Source organism: Micropterus salmoides, unplaced genomic scaffold (assembly GCF_014851395.1).
Source record: "Micropterus salmoides isolate LMB-PRFRI ecotype aquatic unplaced genomic scaffold, ASM1485139v1 Ms_hic_scaffold_5, whole genome shotgun sequence".
Classification (NCBI taxonomy): Eukaryota; Metazoa; Chordata; class Actinopteri; order Centrarchiformes; family Centrarchidae; genus Micropterus; species Micropterus salmoides.
This window is the reverse complement of record NW_024044237.1, coordinates 22,646,289-22,671,357: the sequence shown is the minus strand read 5'-3', so window position 1 is coordinate 22,671,357 and position 25,069 is coordinate 22,646,289. Positions and strand designations below refer to the sequence as shown.

The following is a 25,069-nucleotide window of genomic DNA, read 5'->3' as shown; positions in this document are numbered from 1 at the left end:
CAGATCATTCTTTTCAAGTTTGTCTTAGCAGTGACTGACTCGCCAGGTAATTACTACCTCATGTCACGTCCTGTAAGACCTTGTAGCACGGAAGTGTTCTGATTTTACCTGTCAAACCAGATTGTTTTTTATTTTGGTACTGTTTTAATTATGTAAAGACTTGTTTCATCAATTTCCAGGTATATAGTCTTGAGCCTTTCAAACCCAAAGTAGATATTGATTTATCATATAGAATGAGCCCTATAAGCCTGCTCACCTCAACTCTGAAGCAATTACAAGCATATCCCACCTCTGTGTGATATGTTGGTGCCAACAGATGCCGGGTATGAGTGTGTATTCAGGAGTTCCTCAAGGGAGAAGACTTATCAAGCAAGAATGCAGCATAGATGGCTCCCAATTTTACCTATAATTTACCAATTATTACAAATCCTGCCAACTAAAATCTAATTCCCACAGCTCGCTCTTCTCTGTAACTGCAATGCCCGGAGGGTGGAATACATGGATTATGTTGAGTATATAAATAAAGCAATTGATAGGACAAAGAAGAAAGTGTGACACATTTTAAAAGTAAATCTTAATATAAACATTTTATTCAGTGCATTTTTGTGTATACAACAAATAATAAACAACTGGAAGTTATCAGGCAGCCACAATGTCTGCCTGTAAATGTTGTTTTATCAGATTTAGCCTGGTAGTTTGGAACACATGATCCAACATGGGTTAATACACATAGCCTACATCATGCAGCTCTAGACCAGAATTTCCCTGCTTTCTCCCATGCAACAGATAGGTTCACCTAATACACCCTCCGGGGGAAACCAAGAAAAGAAAGCCTCCCAGAAGCATGTACCAGAAAGAAGTTATGTAGCTGAAGGGAAGAGTACCTAGCCCACAAAAGGGTCCTTTTTGTACATAATTGTGTTTGTACATGCCCTGTGCAAGAAAGGGAAGATGTTCATTTTTGTATTTCTTCTTTTTTTTTTCACTTTTACAAATATGACGTGTCCTATAAAATGTTAAGCCACCTAAAAGTCCACAGTATTCTTTTTTTAAATATAGAAAATATTGTCACCACAATAACTTACTCAAACACATAACAAGCATCCTGGGAAGGGGCTTGCACCATATTTCTATGGTGAACTTTATCACGCAATAGAAGTCGACAAAAAAGGATGGCAGGGGGGTTGAAATATGACACAAGCACAGAGAGAGGAAACTGATCACGAGGACAAGAGACGGAGACATTGTAACACATTGGTAACAGAAGGGAATGGGGACACAGACTAGTCATTTCATACCTCGGCCGTCGAGCATATCAGCAAAGAGCACAACTTCAAGCACGCTGCCAACATTAAAGTGTTTAAAATCACTTCCTTTGTCCGTTTTTCCTTTCCCACAAAATCGTTGCTTTCTTTCATCAAAAATGTACACTGAAAAAAAAAAAAATCCAGCTTTGCCTTTATACTGGCTTGGTTTTCAGCAGCTTAAAGGGACACTCTTTCGTTCTGTCTTTGGTTTGCTGGAACCCTTTTCAATGATGAAACGGCAACAGAAATACAAATACTGAACAATGGTAAGGGCAGAGAACAAGAGGGGACAAAAACAAAACCAGTTACCAAATAAAAAGCTCTCGGCTAATTCAGAAAATTAGCAAAAATCAGCAAAAACCAAGGTGCAGCTGTGGCATTTCTGAAAGGAAACAAAAACTGCAAGAGAGCCACACTGTCCCTTATATTTCAGGTCAGCTGAACATAGGCTTCGTTTTCCCATGCTAGAGAGCTCAGTCTCTGAGCGTGTGCACTAGAACGCAGGAGAGCTACCGTCTGGCTGGCCGCAGTCCCAGCAGCACTAGGCTGGGCCACACCAGGGAGTTTATAGGCTTTGTATTCACAGAAGCATGGATGAGACAGAGACCAGGGCTTGTACTGTACCACCGCAGCCTTGTAGACCAGCACCATTACTGGCTGACCTGAATGTCTACATGTCTAACTTCCTGTCCCTGTCTGACAGATGGATGCGTGCTTGGTGTCTACATGAGCTAAGAAAAGTTACTGTCCACAGGAAATTAAGAAAAATAAAACAAGACAAAGATGAGCTAACTGGTATGCGATCATCACCAAAAGAGAGTGATCAAGGTACTAGATAAATCTCAAGCCCAAAACAAAATTTTTAATTTGTTTTTTAAATTTAGAATGGTTTATGTGCCGTTAAGTGTCTTAGTATTGATGTTGTTTTGACGATGACTGACCAGGATGATGCCTAACTGTTTTTTTTATTGATGGTGTCAGGGTGTTTGCGCGTGGTTTGTTGTAGTCCTGAACTGCTGATCAGTGAGAGAAGTCTGCTTGGATTCACGCTCTGCTGGAGGTAAGGTTTCGGCCCCAGGCCTGGGTTCGGCTGCTGGGCTACGTCGACTCATTCTGGCTTACGGCTTTGCCTCCGTTGAGCACAGCCGAGGCACTCCGACTCTTGGTGGGTGTGCCAGTGCCAGAGCGGGAGAACTCTGTCAAGTCATGGAGGGATGGCTCTCTGTACATTGCCACTATAGAAACACAAAATAAGTGACAATCAGACACACATTCTTATACATTAGACAAGCCACAACAGAAAACAAGAACTGTGTACAGGTAGCAATAAAAACCGTTTGGTGGGACCGCACTCTGTTTTGGTTATTAGTATATGGTCTGTGATGGTATAACACGATATCTTATTTATAATTCCCTGCAAACTGCTGAGATCGTGGCAGACCAGGTTGTTGCTGAAGTAAAAGGAAATCCTATATTCACAGCATGGCATTATATATTCAGGAGTTACTAGTGCTTTAGCTTTGCTGTGTATGCAGTATTGGCTCAATCTGCATCTCAGCAGCTGCTTTTGAGAAGAAATATCAGTAATCTGAGGTTCATAGTCTTTGGTTTCAGGATGTTGTCAACATACTTCTGCCTAGAATGCCATTTGATGTTCATTCCTAAGGGAGTCTGTGGCTGAAACAGCAAACCCAGTCCTTCAGACACTTCACTTAGCCCAGCATTTTTGTTACAGCAGAAATCCTAAGGAGACCGTCCTTATACACATCAATCAATGTCACTGGTTCACTGGGAAACTGATGATTGGTTCCAGTCTTGTTAGTGACTGTGTTGTTTGATTATACTGGTGGGCGAGTGTCTTCAGGATTACGGCATCATCTCAAAACCACAGCTGCCATTAGGGCTGATTATTTGCATTTGCGATATTATTGCGATATGATAAAACGAGATTTTCTAATCGCAAAGACTGCAATGACACACTGGTCACCTGACACGTGAGAGTAAACCAGTCAGCAGACGAAGCATCAACTTTGCACATTACGCTGTACCTTCACTTGTGTTTGTATAATGGCCTTAAGCTTGACAGAAGAAACACTACAGAAATTTAGTGTCACACAGGGAATGAAAGTAGCACCCACCACCCACGTAAATTGGTGGGTGAAATCTTCTGCTCCTTCACAGCAGTGGCAGACAGGAAAAATGCACAACAGAAAGGCACACGTGTAGTAAGGTAAGCGTATTGTTGCGATCAACTCCTGCGCCATACACCCAGCCACCAGTCAGCTCAGGAAATATCTATGTAACAGCGTTTCAAACCAAACTCACAAGGCCAGGCTGGTTTTATTTGCGTTGGCCAACTTTTAAATTAAACCTCAAACTTAGTATTTTTTTGTTTGCTTACTGGGATATAAAAAATTAGGTTTTTGATGAGAGATGGACTCCTAGGAGATTTGAACTGAGATAAGGACTCATTAATCGGTGGCTGAACTGTGGGTTTTTTATTGAGTGCTTACTGTTGGCTATAACACACTGGTGAACTTATTTTTTTCTTGTTTGTAGGTAGGCCTCCTTGATGATATTATATCATATTATTTAATGCCATGACTTGACTCTCAAATTATCTTTCTCATATTATTGTAATTTGATACTTCTTCTCCAACATTGCTCATAATAACAATTCATGCAATTCACCACCAACCTAATTTCATCATAACACAGGCCTGGCCTACAAGAAAGAACAGTGTATGTTTAATCTATCTAATATTGTGTTGGTCATACTATACACTGATTTATTGCTTGTCCATTTTGAATAATACAGAAGGTAAAGAGCTTAAAAATTAATTGCATGTTAAATCGCAATGGCAATATTGTTAAAGAAAATCGCAATTAGATTAGTTTCCAAAATCATTCAGCCCTAGCTGCTATTAATTTTTAAACTTTAATCCCCAATACCAACCATCCATCTTGCCATTTTTTACATTCCTCCACACAAATCTCCCCGCATTTCACTGACAGGCTACACACTTTCCTGATAAAGTCACCTCTTTGTGTTGCGCGTTAAGACTTTCTGGAGGAATTGTAAGAGGATTTTCCTGTTTGGGTTTCAATGACGTGAGCTATACTGGCTTCATCCTGAGGAAGACAGAATGAGAGGCTGTGGGCTGAGACACAGACTGGAACCAGAAGAGTAGTGAGTAATGGCTAGAAGAGATGCCCATTGCCAATGCAGAGACAGCTTCTTAATTGGTGCCCTGTAACACCACTGGCGCTGAATCTTTATGAGCTGCTGGAACAAATTCTCCTTTATTCCTCTTTCTCTCCCTCTTTCCCTTGCAAAGCTCTTTCCAAACTGCCTGCTATGTCTGACATTTACATTATGTAAAAGATTTAGTAAATATTTTGCATTCCTGGATTCAAAGTTGGAGAATGTCTTACGTCTTTGGGTATTACAACAAATGTATGTATTCAATTTATTTTTCACATTTTGGATTTGCTGTTGAACCTCAAAAATATTATATTTCTTGTAGATAAATTGCACAAGTGCAGCTGAGGGTAATGGTTTTTGGAATCTGTTTGAATTACTGTCTCATCCAGCTTATATGTATGCCTTTGTAATTTTTCTCTTTCTCTGTACTCTTTTATCAGGAAAAAGCAAGGCAATCATTCTCTTGCTTTTGCCTCTTAAATGTGTTTGAGACTCCCCTTGATCGCCCGTTAAATGAAAGTGAAAAGCTATTATCGTGATCTCAGAGGGAAGACATAGATTCCTAATAAGATGCTTGCTGGGGGAGCTCCACCAAAGATGCAGCGTCACATTGGCAAATGGCTGAATTTAACTGGAATAACCACAACTATAATCACTGCTGGAAATCTGAATGAAACCACATATTACTAAGATGGTTTACACCCAAATGTGTAACATCTACAACTTTTACTGTCTTTGGTATTAAGAGGATGTATCTATTCAGGAACAGTTCATCTTTTAATTGAAGTTTTGTGGCTTGATTTCCATTAAAAATGAAGATTGTAATGATCTAATATTGACTCTTTCTGCAGAGGCGCATGTATGCCTTAATATAGCCTTAACACAAAATGATATGATACTGTACTAAAGATTATAGGTATTCTCCAACAGAAGAATCATATAATGTGAAATTCTGTTTTTTCTATTAAATGTTTAGAAACGTCTTTCATTATAATTCACTCCAGTACAACACCACCACCCAATACAACCTCAATAATAAATAAAATAAAGTGTAATTATTACTTTTCTGACAGTTTCAACAAAAACTGTAAATGTATAAGCTTTGTAAAAGTAGAATTCATGGCATAGCTCTTCTATTGGATTGCATTAGATTGTACCTAAGAAAGTGGTTAGTGAGTGTATGTCAGTAAATGAATAAAAATGTCCATTCTCCTGCTCCCCCACTCCAGCATAATGCACAGTAAAGTAACAATGCAGCAACTCACTTGAAGTAAGCGAAATATGTACGGACCCAATGGTTAGACTAGGTTCACAACTTAATTAGCACCCAATTATTGTAAATAGGACAGTGCTAGTAGGCATGTTAATGTGCCACACACACACAAGAATGTAGTGAAACTTTAAAGAGTGACGTGTGATAGATCCAAACTGTGAAACTATCAACAATCAGCAATGCAAAGAAACTGGCCTCTTTTCATTATTGTTTGAGTATTTTTTTTTTTCTTGTGAAAACAGACTTTCTCTCGATCTTTCTGGGGACAGATAAATCTGTGTCTTGTTAAAGATGAAAGAACTGTGGCCTTTCCAACAGAGACAACAGAACAATTTCTCCCTCTCTCCTCCCCTGTTCTCCACACCCTCACCACCACACATAAAGCCTGGAATGGGTGGGGTTGTCTGTGACTTTACTGTACTGAAAATAAAGTCCTGCGTGCTACTATTTAAAGCATTTAAACATGTCCCTGTTGCTCTGGTCAGAGACAATGGCTCATCCTCCTCCTGCAGTGTGTCTGCAGTGGTGTGTGATCAGCTAGAGGAAGCTACTGAATAGGGCCATGCCAGCGTCTCTAAGGAAAATGCTAAATGGCAGAGAGGGTCATGTAGAAAGCAGCTCCATTTAGAAAAAGAATCCACATGAGCTAAAAAGTATAAAATTGGCTAATCTAATCAGAGAAAAGCTAATGGTTCAAAGGGAAGGTCTCTTATTGTGGAAAAACAACCCCTGTGCCAGCTAGAAAAGTTAAATTGCTAAATGATCAAGAAACATTCTCAATAGATTATGTGGTTACAACAACTTTACCCCTAATGCCAAGCATTGCACTTAAGTTGCTAGTATACTCCATCAGAGCTGCTCTTCGGACAGTAAAATAGCTTTACCCACCCACTTTGCACAGTGATTGGCCAGCTGTGTGGAGTGAGAAAGGAGCCAGTATTTGAACAACTCTCAAGCTCTATTTTCCTTCCAGGAGAAAGAGAAATCTAACATACAGTTGGACCACACATTGTATGAACTAGCTAACTGTTAATGCTGAACAGTAAAATGTGAAAGAGGATCTGGGCAGGCTAACCTTTTAGAGGTTTGGGAAGGAAGTGGGCTGCTGGCTTGTTCTTCTTGACATGGTTCCCCTTCATGATTTCTCCTTCCTTGTTCAGACCGAGGTACCAGCCCCTGCCCGACTGCTGCTGCCGGTATATCATGGAGGAGTATGTCACATAATAGTTCTCGAACACCGACTCCTTGAATTTGCACTCAGGTGTAAAGTGTTCCTGGGGGACAAAGGAGAAGCAGATCCAGTGTATAGTAGTTGTTGGACAGTAATTCACAAGGTGTCAAGAGTCTCACATGGTATGTCCTGGTATGAACAGAAGCAGCTGAAATACACTAGTTCATTACTTGCATTAGTGCAACTTAATAATGGTACATTGCGCTGCACATCCAGGACTAACTCGGACACAAAGAGGGAAGAAGCTGTCCCAAGACTCAAGCCCCTGCTTTGATGTTTTTGTTTCTTAATACTCTATTCTTAATAAAATCTATTAATTCCATTTACTGTAGTGAATAATGTAGCACTTTCTGGCATAAATAACAGTGATTTGACAGATACAGAGGAGCATTAATAAAACATATAGGCAAGATGAAGATTATATTCTCATTTTGCTTCTTGCTGTTAATTATGTATGGGCAGTTCATTGTCTTTCAAAGTATTGTCTACTGTATTTAAGATTTAGTTGGACATGATCATGTATTACTGCCATTTGACTTATTACATTACATATTTAAGTACTGACCTTTTTAAACTTCAAAAAAACAATTTGAACGATTTCAGGGGGTGGATATGATGTGAATGCAAGTTGTGTGTTCTCCATCAATCTTTTTATGTTAGCCGGGTACATCCTTTTCTCTTTCACTAATGAACTGGCTGTGGGGGATACTCCTCACAGGAATGCGATTTTGCTGTCCTTCTTCTTCTGGACTCCATACTGTGTAGGACTTTACTCCTTCTTTCTGTTTAATTTAGAATCCAGCACAGGATCTGGCCATTAAAGCTACAACAGTGTGGCTGGGGTTTATGTCCTCGAAAGGACAAGAGTATATGCGTGTATGAGTGTGTGTGTGTGTCCGTCCATTTTCTAGAGCTGCTTGGGCACTGAGTCTACAAAACAGAGTCTAATCAGCTAGAAGACAATTTCCCCTGAGAGACATCGAGGGACAGTGCGTGAGGGAAAGGCAACTAAAGACAAGTGAAGCTAGTGAGTAGTGACTTGGTTTTGCCATGCTTTCAAAGTTTCTTCTTAGGATACTGTGTCTGCAATATGCATGTAGTATATAAAAATACCATCATTACACACAGTTGGAATAACCAACTGGTCAAACTCACAAGATGTATTACAAAGTGAGCTTTCTTATAAAGTGAAAGATGGATGCCAACCCAGGATCAATTTTATCCCAGTTAAGAAAAAATCACTTTGGTTTGTGTCAATAGTGGGAGTGATGACGTGTCCCCAGGGACAAAGACTCACTGCAAGATTATGACAAACTCACTGCAAGATTATGACAAACACTACCAGACAGGGAGTCATCTCTAACAGCGTCTCTAACGCTAATAGGACTTCAAAAGACTGGATGAGATTCACGTCTGGTGATGTGCTTTGGTCTGCTATTGAAGCTATTGTACACATTGCAGCAAAAGCATACAAAAAACTATCTAACATAAAAGCAGTAAACTGTAATTGGTCGAAAAATGTTCACTTGTTGAACTTACCTAGTAATACTACCATATTGTATTGTGCCGTTTGTCACACCCAACCACGGACACAAAACACAGACCCCCATACAGTAACTGACAACCACACTCATTCATCATCCCTTCTCACTGATCTAGCCTTCATAAACTACACTAGATGTAAATCTCTTGACAGAAACAAAGTTGAAGTCACAGGAAGCTTGTGACATATCACCTCAATGGGATACATCCTGTTGGCTCAGCCCTGGTTCTCAGTTAAGCTAAAACATCACAGGGGTACCAAACACTCAATTATTAATTGAATAAATGCTAAGCCCACCAGGAGGGCTGCAGAACCAGCTGAGAGCATACAGTGTAATGGCTCAGTGAGAAATTAGTCTCTGGTTAATTTGAGGGACTAGTCAGGTAAATTGACAACATACACTCTGTTTATTCAGACTGGTTAAAGTTTATCTTCAGGGTTAAGGTAAGGATAATGATCTTTGTCACAAAGACCTTTTCTTTCTGGGCTTGTCTTGTAATCACGTGGGAAAGTGTTTTTAGCTGTCTCACCCAGATGTTCCATAAAGAGACTTTATCAAGGCAAATGAAGTATGCATTTGTGACATATCAAGAACTACATGACAATACAGAGTGGAGACCAGGAGGCAGAGTTGCAGTCTAACACACTTCTCTGCCCTTCTATTTCAGCAGTTACCCACCCAAAACCCTTCGCAGATTTGCAGTCTAACACGCTTCTCTGCTCCTCCATTTCAGGAGTTACCTAGTCAAAACCCCATAGTGACAGTGTCTGCCCCCCAACCATTGAAATTATTTAAATCTTAGGTAAACAGAAGTGGAGCTGTGCATAAAAACCTCAGAAAAATTAAAACCACAAGTGCAATAGTGCAAAAGAATAGGATAATTAAATGTGCACTCTTAAACATTAGATCTCTCTCTTCAAAAGGTTTACTAGTAAATTAATTCATATCAGAATATAATATTGATTGATTTTCCAACGAAGGTTAAAATCAAGGGCAACTGGACTTGGTTGAAGTGAACTGACTGGCAGTCAGTCAGAACTGAAGAAGTCCTTTGGATGAGGGACGAAACGTCTTCCAGTATCTTCAACCAAGTCCAGTTGCCCTTGATTTCAACCTTCGTTGGATAACTATGACCTGGATGACTGAGAATCTTCATAGACATTGATTGATTTTGTCTAACTGAAACCTGGCTGGGTGATGGAGAATATGTTAGCCTAAATGAATCCACTCCTCCCAGTCATATTAATACTCACATTCCTCAAGGCACAGGCCGAGGAGGTAGAGTTGCAGCTATCTTCGACTCAAGCCTATTAATCAGCTCTAAACCTAAACTAAATTATAACTCAGTTGAAAGCCTTGTTCTTAGTCTTTCACACCCAAGTTGGAAATCACTGCAGCCAATTCTATTTGTTATAGTGTACTGGACACCTGGTCCGTACTCTGAATTCTTGTCTGAATTTGCAGAGTTTTTGTCAACTTTAGTCCTTAAAACGGATAAAGTTATTATTGTAGGGGATTTTAATATTCATGTGGACATTGCGAATGATAGCCTTAGTACTGCGTTTATCTCTTTAGATTCAACTGGCTTCTCTCTAAGTGTTAACTGACTCACTGTTTTCATCACACCCTCGACCTTGTTCTGGTATATGGTATTGAAATTGAACATTTAATAGTGTTCCATAGTGTTCCTAGCGCTGCGAATGACACTGGACTCTGTTACCCTCTAAAAAAGAAGATAATAAAACAAAAGTGGTTAGCTCCATGGTATAACACTGAAACTCGCAAATTAAAGCAAATATCGCGGAAACTTGAGAGGAATTGGCGTTGGAATGGAAAATTCTCATTTAATTTGGCAAGATAGTCTTAAAACATATAGGAAGGCCCTCCATAATGCCAGAGCAGTGTACTACTCGTTATTAATAGAGGAAAATAGGAACAACCAGGTTTCTTTTCAGCACTGTAGCCAGGCTGACAGAGTGTCAAATCTCTATTGAGCAAAGTATTCCCATAGCTCTCAGTAGTAATGAGCTTCTTTAATGATAAAATTCTATTATAAACAAAATTCACCAAGACGTGCCCTCAACTGGCACCAACTTATTTCTAAACTCAGGAACGACCTTTACCAACTAACTTCACTAATTTCTTCATCTAAACCATCAACCTGCCTCTTAGACCCCATCCCGACTAGGCTGCTTAAAGAAATTTTACCCTTAGTCAGCACTTCTTTCCTAGATATGATCAATCTGTCTTTATTAACAGGCTATGTACCACAGTACTTTAAAGTAGCTGTAATTAACCCTCTTCTGAATAAGCCCGACCTTGATCCAGGGGTTTTAGCCAACTATAGACCTATATCTAACCTTCCATATATATATCAAGTATCTTGAGAAAGCAAGTAGTGTGTCTCAAGATACTTGAGAAAGCAGTTGCCAAACAGCTGTATGACTTTCTATATAGCCATAGTTTATTTGAGGATTTTCAGTCAGGATTTAGAGTTCATCATAGCACAGAGACAGCACTGGTGAAAATGACTAATGACCTCCTAATATCATCAGACAAAGGACTTGTCTCTATACTGGTTTTATTAGATCTTAGCACTGCATTTGATACCACTGACCATCATATCCTATTACAGAGAGTGGAACACTTAATTGGCTTTAAAGGAACCGCTCTAAGCTGGTTTAAGTGCTATTTATCAGATTGATCTCAGTTTGTACATGTTAACAATGAATCCTCCATGCACGCCAAAGTTAGTCATTGAGCTCCACAAGGATCTGTGCTGGGACCAATCCTGTTCACTTTATATATGCTTCCTTTAGGCAATATTATCAGGAAACGCTCCATAAACTTTTATTGTTATGCAGATGACACTCAACTATAGCTATTGATCAAGCCAGATGAAACTAATCAGTTAGCTAAACTCCAAATGTGCCTTCAGGATGTTAAAACCTGGATGACCTGTAATTTTTTAATGTTAAACTCAGATAAAACTGAAGTTACTGTATAGAGCCCAAGCACCTTTGTGATGCATTATATAAAGATATGGTTACTCTGTATGGCATCGCCCTGGCCTCCAGCACCACTGTGAAGAATCTCAGAGTTATCTTTGATCAGGACATGTCCTTTAACTCTCACATTAAGCAAATTTCAAGGACCACCTTTTTTCACCCACGTAACATTGCAAAAATCAGGAACATCCTGTCTAAAATTAATGCAGAAAAACTAGTCCATGCATTTGTTACTTCTAGGCTGGATTACTGCAATTCCTTATTATCAGGCTGCTCGAAAAAGTCCTTTGAGACTCTTCAGCTGATCCAGAATGCTGCAGCACATATTCTGACAGGAACCAGGAAAAGAGATCATATTTCTCCTGTCTTAGCTTCTCTGCATTGGCTTCCTGTAAAATCCAGAATAGAATTTAAAATCATTCTTCTCACCTACAAAGCTCTTAATGGTCAGGCACCATCTTAAAGACCTCATAGAACCTTACTACCCCACCAGAGCACTGCGCTCCCAAAATGCAGGGTTACTTGTGGTTCCTAGAGTCTCCAAAAGTAGAATGGGAACCAGAGCTTTCAGCTATCAAGCTCCTCTCTAGGGCTGCAGCTAACAGGATCAGCTGTGTATGGTCATAGAAGATAGATATTTATTAGTCCTTTTGGAAATTCATAGTGTGTCATACAGCAAACATCAGACCAACAACGTCAACAGAGCAACAACCAGACAACTGCTTTACCAACACAAACATCACCCGAGTGCTATACAAGTTATACTAATGTGCAGCTCTCCAACACCCAGTTAACTCATGACTGTGTGACGTTACAACCCAAACTCACGGCCCAACCAGGATAACAAACGCACGTGTATACATTTACAGCTGAGAACTGCAGCTTACTTTGGCTAGCCTTCAACTCAACAATCAATCATGATTTCAGTCAAATGCTAAAGTTGCTGTTAATATTACCTTGTCTGTGGTCCGCTGGCATAACACCAGGTTCTTTCTGATCAGGTGCCATCGTGCCACATAAGTTTTGTTTTACGGTGGATGGACTGTAACATTACATAATTGTTGTTTTCTTTTAGCTTCAAATAATCCCATACTTTGGACACTTTCTTCTTCGTCCCTCGCTATTCTCTCTCTCTTCCTCCACTTTGCAAAGAGTGCCATCATAATCACGTCGTGTTCACACACTGTAAGTACTACTGTAGGATTTATCCAAGACTACGTGCTTAAAAACAGCTGTAAACAAACTACCACCAGTTAAATAGAAATGATTTATTGCAACCAATGACTCACTTACTACTCAAGCGCGTCTTTGTACATATTCAAAGTTTGGGCCACTGTATAAACACAGCGGCACAATGTCCATGTAAGGGGACCCGCTCATTCTAAGGTAATAAAAACATAACGGTTCATTATGTAAGGGCTTTATACACCACAGAAAACATAGTTATGTATATTATATTGCATTATGTCAATAGATCCTCCTAAATATTACACACTGAACATTTAAGTAAAAGCCTACACAGTAGAGAGAGTTTTGAATCAGACCGCACATTTTTAGTCAGTACCAATGTACTGAGTTGATTCCATAGAAATCAATATCTGTTAGAGACCATGTTTGCACTTAGTTTTGCCTATGATCTCATTCCTAGACATAATGGGGATCTATAGTGAATTGCTTGTGTGTCTTGGCTCTGTCTTCTGTTTACTAGTGTAGGTTTACATTTACATTTTTTCAAGTTTATTGGTTGCTTCGATTGTTCCTCTTGTCCATACAGACTGCAAAGAGATCCTTTCCTAAACCACTTCCACTGTAATGGATAGAAAACAAAATCCACAGTTTTTTAAGATAACCCTAATAACATGTGAACCTATTCTTTTAACTGTGAATCTCTAATCATGTAACTCGTGTAGGCTACAGTGTGATTTTGTTTCTGTGACAATGTGACGTGTGTGTGATGTTTATGCATATGTAAAGGAACTGTTGTAAAGGAATTCACTGTTATTGTAACCACTTCTGGTTACAACCACTGTTTTTCAAGTTTTGTAAACTCCATGGATAATTTATTTTTTGAAGAATTTTGAGGTTATATTCCTATATTTGAATACATTTATAGTACTGTCTGTCGGCCTTTTAGTCCATTGGGCCTGTCCATTTAACACTTCACTTACAATCAAGGTCGTTTTGACTGCTGACCACTTTACTGTGATGTGTAGATAGTCTACTTGTATATAAATTACCTCACAATCCAAGGCTCGACAATAACGGTGGCCTGAGGCCAGTAAAAAGTGACGTCGGGACAGTTGAACTAGCAACTCACTGGCCTGATTGGGCCAGTGCAGAAACATTAGTATTCAAAAAAATAAATTATTATTATTATAAATTAAAATCCTGCACCGTTATCCAATCCAGATTTGTAGTTATGTGACGAGTGGTTGTCTGGTTGTTATTTCTCTAATCTCAATAAAGCGGCAACCTCTGGGTCTGAAAGTGAAACCATGCAGACGGAACTTAAAACTGCATTGTCTCTAACGGCCAGCAGGGGGTGAGTCCGCTGGTTGCAAAAAGAAGTCCGGTTCCATTAGAAATAATGGTAAAATGTTGCTAATTCTCAGGTGAATTTTTACCTCAGTAAACACTTTCATAATGACTTTATGGTGCTAGTCGCTAGTTTCAAGTATTCTTCAACACAACACGATGTTCATTTAGTAAATTATGGTCCTATTTAGGGGGAAATATACGATAATGCATAATGCTTTTGGTCGGGACTACCTTGTGACTGACAGGCCGAGGCAACTTGTATCCGCTGCTCTGTGTACATTTTTTTTATTAAATGGCTGTCAGCAGGAGAGAGAGCACGTCATGTTTGAGTCTGTTAGTATGTTTTGTTTTAAAAGTAAATTGTTTTGTTAACCCTTTTATTTTTTATAATTTTAACTGTGATTACGTTTTAGTTTTTTTCCATCCAGGATATATCCAGGATGTAGTTAATAACTGATTAAACATGTTAACTGTATAACATAACTTTAGTCTTTGGTTTTGTTGTAGCACTCATAAATAACTTTTGGAAAGAGGGTCCGTAAAAATCATCTTCGGGCCAGTGCAAAAAAGTTTAACATTGAGCCCTGTAATCCAATAAGCGCTGCCATCAAATTTTGCTTTTAAAGACAAACTATATTAATAACTTTTTTGGTCTTTCCACTATCATCATCATCAAGATAAACATTACATTTTCAACTCCACTGCATTCTACAATTAGCTAAATTGCCAATACGTTGTTTCCTCTGTCCAACGCTAGTTTATTGCGATGTGTAATGAAGATCTTAGCCTCTAATGGTGCCAATTAAGTATAAGATCTGTATTTGTGAAGTTTTGCTGCATACACTAAGGTCACTGCTGTGACCTTATATGTGATGTCTTTAAAAGGACACAGACGCCATAAACACACCTGTCACATGCCCAGCATGGACATTGGCATTGGCCTCCATGTTGCTTTCTACTGTTTACTAAACCTTTTTCAACCTTTTTCCTTTTTCATTTTCATTGTGTTTGTGACGTTAAACCATAGACTGTATGTAAGAAGTGGACGTAGTCATCGTGACGTCACCCATTGGTTTGTGGACTGCCGTTTTGAAGCCTCAAGTTTGGCCGCCATGTTGATTTTTTTGCTAGATATGGAGCTAGCTAGCTTGCTTAGCTAGGTGCATCCGTGCTGTGGGTACAGTGCTAACTCACTCTAGCCTGATTGGCAGGTCGCAATGGTAACGACTTGTCAATCATAGATAATCTTACACTGAAGCATACTCCGCTTTATGGTCTATTTTCCTCTAAATGGAACCATAATTTACTAAATGAACATCATGTGGTATCGAAGAAGACATGAAACTAGCGATTGAGACCATAAACTCATTATGAAAGTGTATCCTGAGGTAATAAATCAGCTGAGAAGTATTGTCATTTTACCGTTATTTCTAATGGAGCCGGACTTCTTTTTGCAACCAGAAGAGTCACCCCCTGCTGGCCGTTCAATAGAATGCAGGTTTAAGGGACTTACGCATTGGATTCGCGTGTCAGACCGGAAGCTTACCGCTTGCGTTAAATGCAACACATCAGAAAAAAAAACAGAAAAGAAAACTTGTCTACTAGCAATGAGAAATGCCTATTTTTGAAGTACTGCATTTAGAAAACCTGCATACAAGTGCTTATTATTAAATAAAAAGGGTATTAGACTTTTCCCCTCCTATCTTCTCCAATTAATTATTTAAGTCAGATATTTTGTCTTCCATTGCTTTCTCAATCCTTCTAGCACATTGTTAATTTCTTCACTCCACCCTCAATACCTCAACATCTTCTTTCTTTCTTGCTGTCTGACTCTGATTAGCAGCAGCAGTCTTGGAACGGCTGGGCAGCATCCATCACAGTTAGGCATGAGCAGCAATTGAAAGCTGAACAGCCGGCTGCTCAGCTCTTGAGCCAGGAGTTCTGTTCTACTCTAATAATGAGCTTATGTGGATTTGGCTGGTTAAACTCGCCCTGGAGAAGAATAAGAGTCTATTGATAAACAGACGCATACAGATACAGACACATTTAGAGCCAAGATGGAGGAGAGGCTGCTGGCCAGTGCTGCTGTATTGGAGTGGGTTTATGGATAACAGGCTTGCTCAGACTGACACAAGGAGGGACCAAAATGGCAGGGGATCCCCATTTTTATTCTAACAGGACTGTGATAGACAGAAACATTCAGATTCTTTTGAATGGGCTCCAGTAGCGTCTCCTTCAGTCAATTACATATACACTGTTCCCTGAAACCAATCTTCCAGTGAAAAAATCTCACCTCACTTTAATCACGACTCCAGTGCTAGATAGAGTGAGGGGAAATCACTTTAGAAATAAAAAGCAGGACACTATCTGCATAGAAATAATATCAGTCGTGTCATTTCTCTCCCCTCCATGTCTCTATGGTGGTTTGGATAAATGAACATTTAATGATTCCATTACACAACATGGGCTTTTCCTTGAAATATGCAGCTACGACAAGTCCTTGTCCAAATGATGCACAGCTGGCAACCTCACTTACACAATGTCCAGGTAAGCGTTATTGGAAATGTAACTAATGGAGTTAGGAGCAGTGCCCCTTGGCTCTAGGGTGTTTGGTACAATAAAGATTTAGATGAGCTGCATGTACCACTGTTGTTCAAGTCTGTCAGCTGTTCCTTGCCCTTTCATCTGTAGGTATGAGAACAATTGTTTGATAGTTAGGGCATTGTGATACATTTTTCCACATTTTGTAGGAAAAATTCACAGTCCATCCCTATTCATTTCTCTTTTAGCATCTGTGTTGGGGGCTGAGCACTGTTTTCTTAACACATGCCGTTGGACTTGCCTTGTAGTTAGGACAGAGGATTGGAAGCATTAGGGTCATCTATTCATGTTTTATACCAGCTTCATTTTAACCTAATACAGTGCCAACAGTGACATCTAGTTTCACCTCCTCAGGTCCATTATTTACATATCAGTGTTATTAATATCTGTTCTTGCATACAGAAATGTCTTGTTACAGAAACATTTACTCTTCCTAATGAAGTGAATTTTATCTCACAGGCAAAGGGGCAGGCACAGGCAGTGAATGGTCAAATTGTTTATGGTGAGGGGGAATCCCGGTTTAAGTTATGGCAGTATTGCCTGACTCTTTATGATCCAATAACTGCCTCTAGGAAGGAGACATTTGAGGGTGATGGGTAAGAGGTGACGGGAGTGTTTAATATCCACAAATTTAAAACATGCACCCTGCCCATCTGGGAAACCTCTTGTACTCTATCGTACAATTACACAATTCAGCAGTGGTAAGGGTATCTCTGATATGAATATTCCATTAGCAAGACGGTCATGCCAAGAAAACACTCTCAAACAGCAACTGTTTGCTTCAGGGGAGTAATTACAGCCCAGTAGTGTTTCCCTGACCCAATCAGCAGAAGAAGAAATACTAGCGTAATGGATTTGATCTATTCTGTAAAGATTTTGGAGGGGTTTTTGACAAGACAAGCCAAATCAATCAGTCAAACTAAGATGACACCAATTATGCCAATGGAATCAGGGCTGAGTGCTGTTCTGGTTTCTTAGCTGCCACATCAATGCTTGTGTGAGACTCAAGAAATCTTCCTAAATCCGGCTTTTCAATGTCCCAGTCTTTTCAGTAGAATGGAAGTGGATTAAAAAGCACCTTTTTCTTTAGCTAAAGATAAAGTACACTTATAGTGTTCATTTGTTTGGGAATAAATTGGTAAGCTAGTGTGGAAAAGACCCTAGCAAACACCAAACACAAATAGACAGACCCACACAGGGTACATGTTCAAGCCAGTAGCACATACACATTACACACACCGCAAACTAGTTAATAACACAGCTCAGTGGAGTGAAACCTTATAGCAGTGGTTATTTACCAAAAGCATTGTGCTTGCTAAAAGGTTGAAAAGGTATGGGTGTGAGCCAACTACATATCTAACAGGAATATACTTACAAATACATGTACAAGCACAACAATATAAAGACTTATGTGCTGTCTCTATTTTTATATATTTATATCTGACATAAATATGAATATGATTTTTTAGTAATGCAGATGTTGTGTAAGAGCATATTTCAGTGGCTCTCCTGAAGAATTCTTAGATTGTACACCTAAACCTTGCCTAAAAATGGGAGGCAAATACTTAGAGTGCCTCTGGTAAGAGTGTAGATATAATGCGGGCGACAAGTTCATCTCGCAGTCCTTTTCTCTTTTTACTTCATCATTCTTTTGTCTTCTCTTGTGCATCATTCAGCTTACCTTTCTTTTCATTTTAGACATTTAGCTGGTGCATAATGCATATCCAGGGTGCCTTTTTATAAATCTTTCACACAATGCATGATCATCACAGGGATTTAACTGGCCCGGCCATTTAAAAAGAACCTGTAAACCTCAATGCTTACCTGATCTCCACCCCAAGAGCCCCGAACTCTCCATTTTACGCACACTCACACAGCGTGGTCTAGACGAGACTCAGCTGAAGCCTCAGTGACTCACACTAATTCAAATGTGACCCACCAGGAAATTAATAACACCACTTCAAAGGCACCTTGTGAAATATGTGGACATATCTCTATATTGCCACTTGGCTCGGGATCTAAAAATATACCACACACTGAACATATCAAGAAAGCTCAAATGCTTTCCCCCCCTCAGATTCAGTTGAAATAATGACTGCATTATTTCAACTGGGAACTCTATATTTCTGCAGATTATTTTAGATTATGTTGACAATGTTTTTTTCCTTGTGTAAAATAGAGGACACTTGTGCAGTTCTGATGCAGATTTTTGATTGGGAAAAAGACGGGAAAAAGAGGATAGTAAAGTAAAATACATATTAATTGGTATTTCCTCTCCTACACATTGATGGATGAGTATATTTTCACTGGTGCATTCTGCCTCACCCACACATGTGCTCTCTTTTTCTCACTGCTCATTTCTCTCTCTTTCTCTCTTTTTCTTGATGTATGCTTTTATACGTACAGAACTCACAGAAGCACATACACCAGATTCATATATGATGCAACTCAGTCCACGCTCTAAAAGCCACTCAAATTAATCCTTTCAAAGGAAATGCACAACACCAGGTTAAATCTAATCATACATATACTTACATACATACATGCATACATGAATGCATGCATACATACATACATGCATACATACATACAGGCCTATAATATACAATAGAATTTGTCAAAAATGGACATTGACATTATATGTAAATCATATGAATCCTAATTATTATATTCATTCACTCACCATTCACTCACGTTTCCATCCATGCATGTACTTATGTACACATGTAGAATATTGGGAGGCAACCAAATCCAAGCAGCAGCACTTCACCCCCCCTCACCCAGTGTACGTCATCTGTTGTCTCTCCTCTGTTGATTGGGACTCTCCCTCCAATGCTGACCTGCTATTGGCTGGTTTAACATGTGGCTTCAAGGTAGCACTTTACCATAGCAGCAATCCCAGCAAGACAGGCACTATTAGGCAGCCAGCTACACATTCAATTCAATTCCCTCTCTAATTTAGCTGAACAGAAAGCTCGACAACCCATCCCCCAACTGCATTCTTCAAATTCAACACACCTACAAGATGTACTGTATTTCACACGAGGGCTGGTATTTGAAACCGCATTGATGATATACTGTATGTAGCCAGCAGTATTCTTTTTAGACTGAAGCTTTCATAAAATTCAACACCTTTTTACATTAGAAAAAACACATTATTTAGATTTTATTTATTGTAGTTCAAATTCTGATTTCTGCTTACTAATTCTAGTTGTTTTTTAATCCTAGTTTAAAAAATTAGTCGAAGATAGTAAAATCCACCTTTATTTTAAGCGGGTACACTCATTTATCTTAAATGAGTAAGTAGCAATGAAGGTCTACAATCTACACTGTACTGTTAAAATAAAATAAAAAATGTAAACAAAGTCTAAACTGGTGTGCTATGAGCTGCTTTCTAAAGGTGACTAAATTGTCAACAGATCTGAAGTCCCATAGCAATGAGTTTAAAGCTGTCATAATATGCTAATTTTCAGGTTTATAATTTTATTTACGGGTTGTACCTGAATAGGTTGACATGGTTTAATTTTCAAAAAACACATACTGCACCACTTTTCACCCTGTGTTTTGAATGCTGCGTTTTAGCTACAGAGTGAGGCATCTCACTTCTACAAGATCTTAGTTGGGAGTTGCACATGCGCATTAAGGACTAATAGCCAATCAGAAGCTGAATAAGGCAGGTCCTGACATGCAAGGTAGTGTGAGCCAAAACAAAGCTGCTTCAGCTGGTAAACACGGCTTTGGTGTAACTGTACATGCCTGTGTCTGATCCTGAAATACAGGCAGAACAACCCAAACCAGCGTTGCAACCTAGACTAGAGCAAGACTTTTCAGAGCGGTACGTTATGAATTTGTAAGTCGATCTTTCATACATAACATTTTAACTGTGTACTGTCTCTACATCACAGTAAGAATTTTATGTCCATTGACTACCTGGAGGGTATCTAACTTAAATTTTATATTTAGCCAAGAAATACGAAAGGTAATTAGTATAATTAATTACAACTTTATGTAGCAAACATCCACAGTAGCACACACCTGGCGTTCTAAGCAGAGATGGGGACTCGAGTCCGAGTCTCTAACTCGAGTCCGACTTAAGTCGACAAGACAGTGACTTCAGACTCGACTTTAGACTCGTCCTCAAAAGAAATCAGGCTTGACTTGGACTCGAGGTGCGGGACTCGTGAACACTGTTTTTTAGGAAACGTCTGATGAGCTTACTGTTATTCCCCTCCCTGTGTTACCTATAACCTACCTACGTAACACGTATCAGCTGTGTGTGGCCACACGTGAGAGAGAACAAACACCGGCAGCTGCTGAGCCATTCATCATAAACTTTGGCTTTAAAACTTCATACAACAAGGCCCAAACGAAGAAGCGCTGAACGCAAAAGAGGTTAGTAACCTGAGATTAGTAAACATGCTTAGCTCAACATTGGCCATCTAACGTTAGCTTGCTTCTTGCTTTAGCTACGACCTACCGGAGGTTAACTCCGACTGTCGTTCATTATGAAAAGCGTTTGTTTAGTTTGCCGGTCTTCCCAGCCTTTCTGTGTGGAGTTTGCATGTTCTCCCCGTGTCTGCATGGGTTTCCTCCGGGTGCTCCGGTTTCCCCCACCATCAAAAACATGTTAGGTACTCCAGTCAGTGCCACTGACTAGACACTGATATATACATCTGGAGTTGGTCCCTGGGCGCTGCACAGTGGCTGCCCACTGCTCCCTTGAGGGATGGGTTAAATGCAGAGAATGAATTTCACAACATGTATGTGACAATAAAAGTATCTTCTCTTCTATTCTATTTACTTGCCAAGCTTGTGGTGGTCGATTAACATAATAATTTATGTCCCGCTGGCTGCCATCACGTTAATTATTACCGTTGGCTGCAAACAGGTTACAGGTTTATTGTTGATCATGTAACATTACAGTTTTATTTAGTTATAACGTTACACTGGTTTGAGAGTCTGGGGGATGTGTTGACTTACAGTAGTTTATAATCTGTCATTGATTGCATTGCACATTACATGGTTGTGCTCTGTGAAAAACAGGTTACAGGTTTATTGTTGATCATGTAACGTTACAGTATTATTTAGTTTACGTTACACTGGGTTTGAGAGCCAGCGGGGGGTGTTGACTTATAGTAATTAATAAGCTGTGATTAATTGCATTGCATATTACATAGTTGTGCTCTGTAAGTGAAAAACAGGTTACAGGTTTATTGTTGATCATGTAACGTTACAGTATTATTTAGTTTACGTTACACTGGGTTTGAGAGCCAGCGGGGGGTGTTGACTTACAGTAGTTTATAATCTGTCATTGATTGCATTGCACATTACATGGTTGTGCTCTGTGAAAAACAGGTTACAGGTTTATTGTTGATCATGTAACGTTACAGTATTATTTAGTTTACGTTACACTGGGTTTGAGAGCCAGTGGGGGGTGTTGACTTATAGTAGTTAATAAGCTGTGATTAATTGCATTGCATATTACATAGTTGTGCTCTGTAAGTGAAAAACAGGTTACCGTTACTGAATTCCTTAAAGCTATGCAGTTTTATAAGCAGCCTGGATTGAGTGCAGCAGGTGACAACATTCATTATAACCACGAGAGACTTGAGACTTGACTTGGACTCTAGCTCAAAGACTTGTGAGCATCTATGGTTCTAAGTAATGTGTGTGGATAAGAAGATAAGATTTTGACTAACGTTGCTTAAGTTGGTGCCAAACTAGCCGCTAGGCGAGCATTATAACTGTTGTTACATAATGAAGCAGATAGGTTACAGAAGTACAGGCTGGACTACAATTAAGCTGTTTTCACGCAGTTCAGGAGCAGTGTTTTCTGTGGGAGTGGACTTTGGGCTTTTTCACTTTGCAAACCTTTTACATGCACAAAACTAAGGAAAGGAAAAAGGCCAAAAGCATAATATGAACTCTTTAAGCCACAACCTCAAAATGCATAGACTCCTTTAGTTTTAAGGCCGGAGCAAGGTAAAACAAACTCCAATCAGTACCTCATAGACCATCTAGTAATATAGTGCTGTAACGGCTCACTAATGTAGGTAGAACGCTCTAATCACATGGACCTTGAAGTGGATTCTGAATTTGACTAGGACACAGCTTAAAGAAATGAAAATGGGTGTCAGATTCATACTTTTAGAGGACGGGGTCAAACAAAAAACGTTCTAGGATTGAACCTTTGGGCACACCACACAACAAAGGCTCTGTTTGAAACAGAAGGCAGTTGCCTCGCTGCCTCACTGCCTCATTGCCTCACTGCCTCACTACCATAATAGACAGGTGCCTCAGAAGGCATCGCTTTCGAGTGAAGGCGTCTCTATTAGGGCAGCATTTACGGCAATGTGTGACATCAGCACACCGTCTTGCATCTCTTCTGGCTGTCACTAGCCTTAGTGTCAGCTAGCTAGCTATTGAACCAGGCAAATGGCTATAAGATGCCTCAGAAATCCTATTAAACACACTTGGTTGGTTACAGTCATGGGCAAATATGATAGTTCAGTGTTTAGTTCTCTCTAACTTTTCAAAAGTCCAAACAAAAATACTACTAAAAACTTTTAAAAACTTATATTTGTAGACGAACTTTAGCTTGTTTGTTCACCATCTTGTGAAGCTACTGCTACCGTGCACAGATTTATGGGTAATAGCCAGCATCAATTCAGCATCGATGCTGCCTTCAAAACTGTTACAGGAGCAGTTTGAAGGCATCTTAAAAGACAGGAGAAGATCGTTCGATGTGATTCGAACAGCACTCGATGCCTTGCTGTCCTGTTAGAAACCTCCTGAATAAGCATTTTTACCTGTTGCACATAATAATGCATTGTTAACAACAGCAACTGGAAAAGCTGTCAGAGAGGTAGGGTGAAAAGCACTTAGTTTGCCCAGAGATACCCAAACATTGCTTAAGTGTCTCAATTTAGGAATCTTTTTAATACTCTAGCTGTTTCAGTGACAAAAGAGTGACCCTTGCTAATCTAAGGTAGTAAGATTCTTGACATATACTTTTTTTTTTAAAGCTTTAGCAATTAAATGCCTTTTAAAAATAGACCAATACTTCTGCTGCTTCTCTCTGCTTGTAGGAACTTTGCATCTTTATTAAATTAAGCCTACAGTTTGCTGCATATGCTTAATTAATGACAGCCAAGCTCATATCATGAAAATCACTCACTGGGAGCTGTGGACTGTTGGAGAGCAATGTTAAATACGGTGCATGATTGTGTGTATGCGTGGGAAAGGGTTGAAGGCGTGTGTTTTATTTCAGTTATTTCTCTATATACCCCTCAGGCATGCTGGGGCAACCCCCATGGATATGTTGTCAAACAAAAACTCATTAAAATGCAATTATAGGCAGACCACACAATGACTCGCCGCACTCGCTACAGTGATTATGTTGTCATTCTATTGGTCTTACAAAAACTACACTGAATGAGATCTTTGTGTGAAAACACAAGTGTTATTTAGAAGTTAGTTTGCTTCACTGTCAGCAGCACATACATCAGCTAATCGACTACCAGCTTTCTGGTTGCGCAAAATGTTTGAAAATTTTGAGGAGGTGCAGTGGGACAGAGAGGCAGACTGGTTATATTGGCACACAGAGGCTAAGGGGACTGGTATTAATTTGAACTGATAATGGTCAAGCAAATCATTGCATTGCCTAGCAACGTAGCATTGCTGTGATGCTCTCTTTGCTTTAATGTGTGTGTGTGTTGCTTTGGTGTTGTTTGGTGATTTATTATTGTTGTTGTACTACTACTACTACTACTAATACTACTACTAATAATAAAATTATTATTATTAAATAAACAGAATCTTTCAATTTATAACTGATTCAATGTCCCCCCAGTTAAAGGTTGGGTGGTTGTGTGGTTCAAACAGTTCATCAAAGTTAGGTTAGTAAAAAAAAGAGAGAGAGAGAGAGTAAAGTGTATTCCGAGAGGTTTGATGCTTTGAAGGCAAAACAATTCCGTTTCCAATAAATATTAGTTTAGAAAATACAACATTAGCCCAATATAACGTGACGTCCTATATAAAGCATGGCCACTTCTGGTCTTCTATCTGAATACAAAGAAAAATAATTTTGTTGGTTGAACAGACATGGATAATGATATCTTTCGACACCTTTACTAACTGTATAACCATTTGCAATTCCGTGATGTTAAGTGTCTGACTGAACAAATGCTTGGTGAGAGCTATCACATTAACCCTGTGTTTGTGTACAAGATGGTGGAATTGGGCGAGAGAGAGAGGCCAATTTTCTTTCTTCCTTCATCACATTACTGCCAAAGTGTGTAATAGTTCATTTGTCAGCTGTAGCTGCCAAAACTACAAGATCATTAGATTTTCTTTGTTGTTT

At 39.4% G+C, this 25,069-nt stretch overlaps 1 protein-coding gene across 5 annotated transcripts in view; it reads right to left on the bottom strand.

Annotated features, from left to right (window-relative positions):
• Positions 1-559: 559 nt before the first annotated feature.
• Positions 560-25,069, bottom strand: part of fgf13a (fibroblast growth factor 13a) — a 108,071-nt gene continuing 83,561 nt past the window's right edge. For all 5 annotated transcript variants that reach the window (XM_038698904.1, XM_038698906.1, XM_038698903.1 and 2 more), the window contains 2 exons: positions 6,861-7,059; positions 560-2,542 (listed from right to left, as the gene is read on the bottom strand). In XM_038698904.1, coding sequence (XP_038554832.1) covers positions 2,406-2,542; positions 6,861-7,059 — 336 coding nt within the window. In that variant the 3' untranslated portion in view covers positions 560-2,405. The remainder of the gene's footprint in view (positions 2,543-6,860; positions 7,060-25,069) is intronic.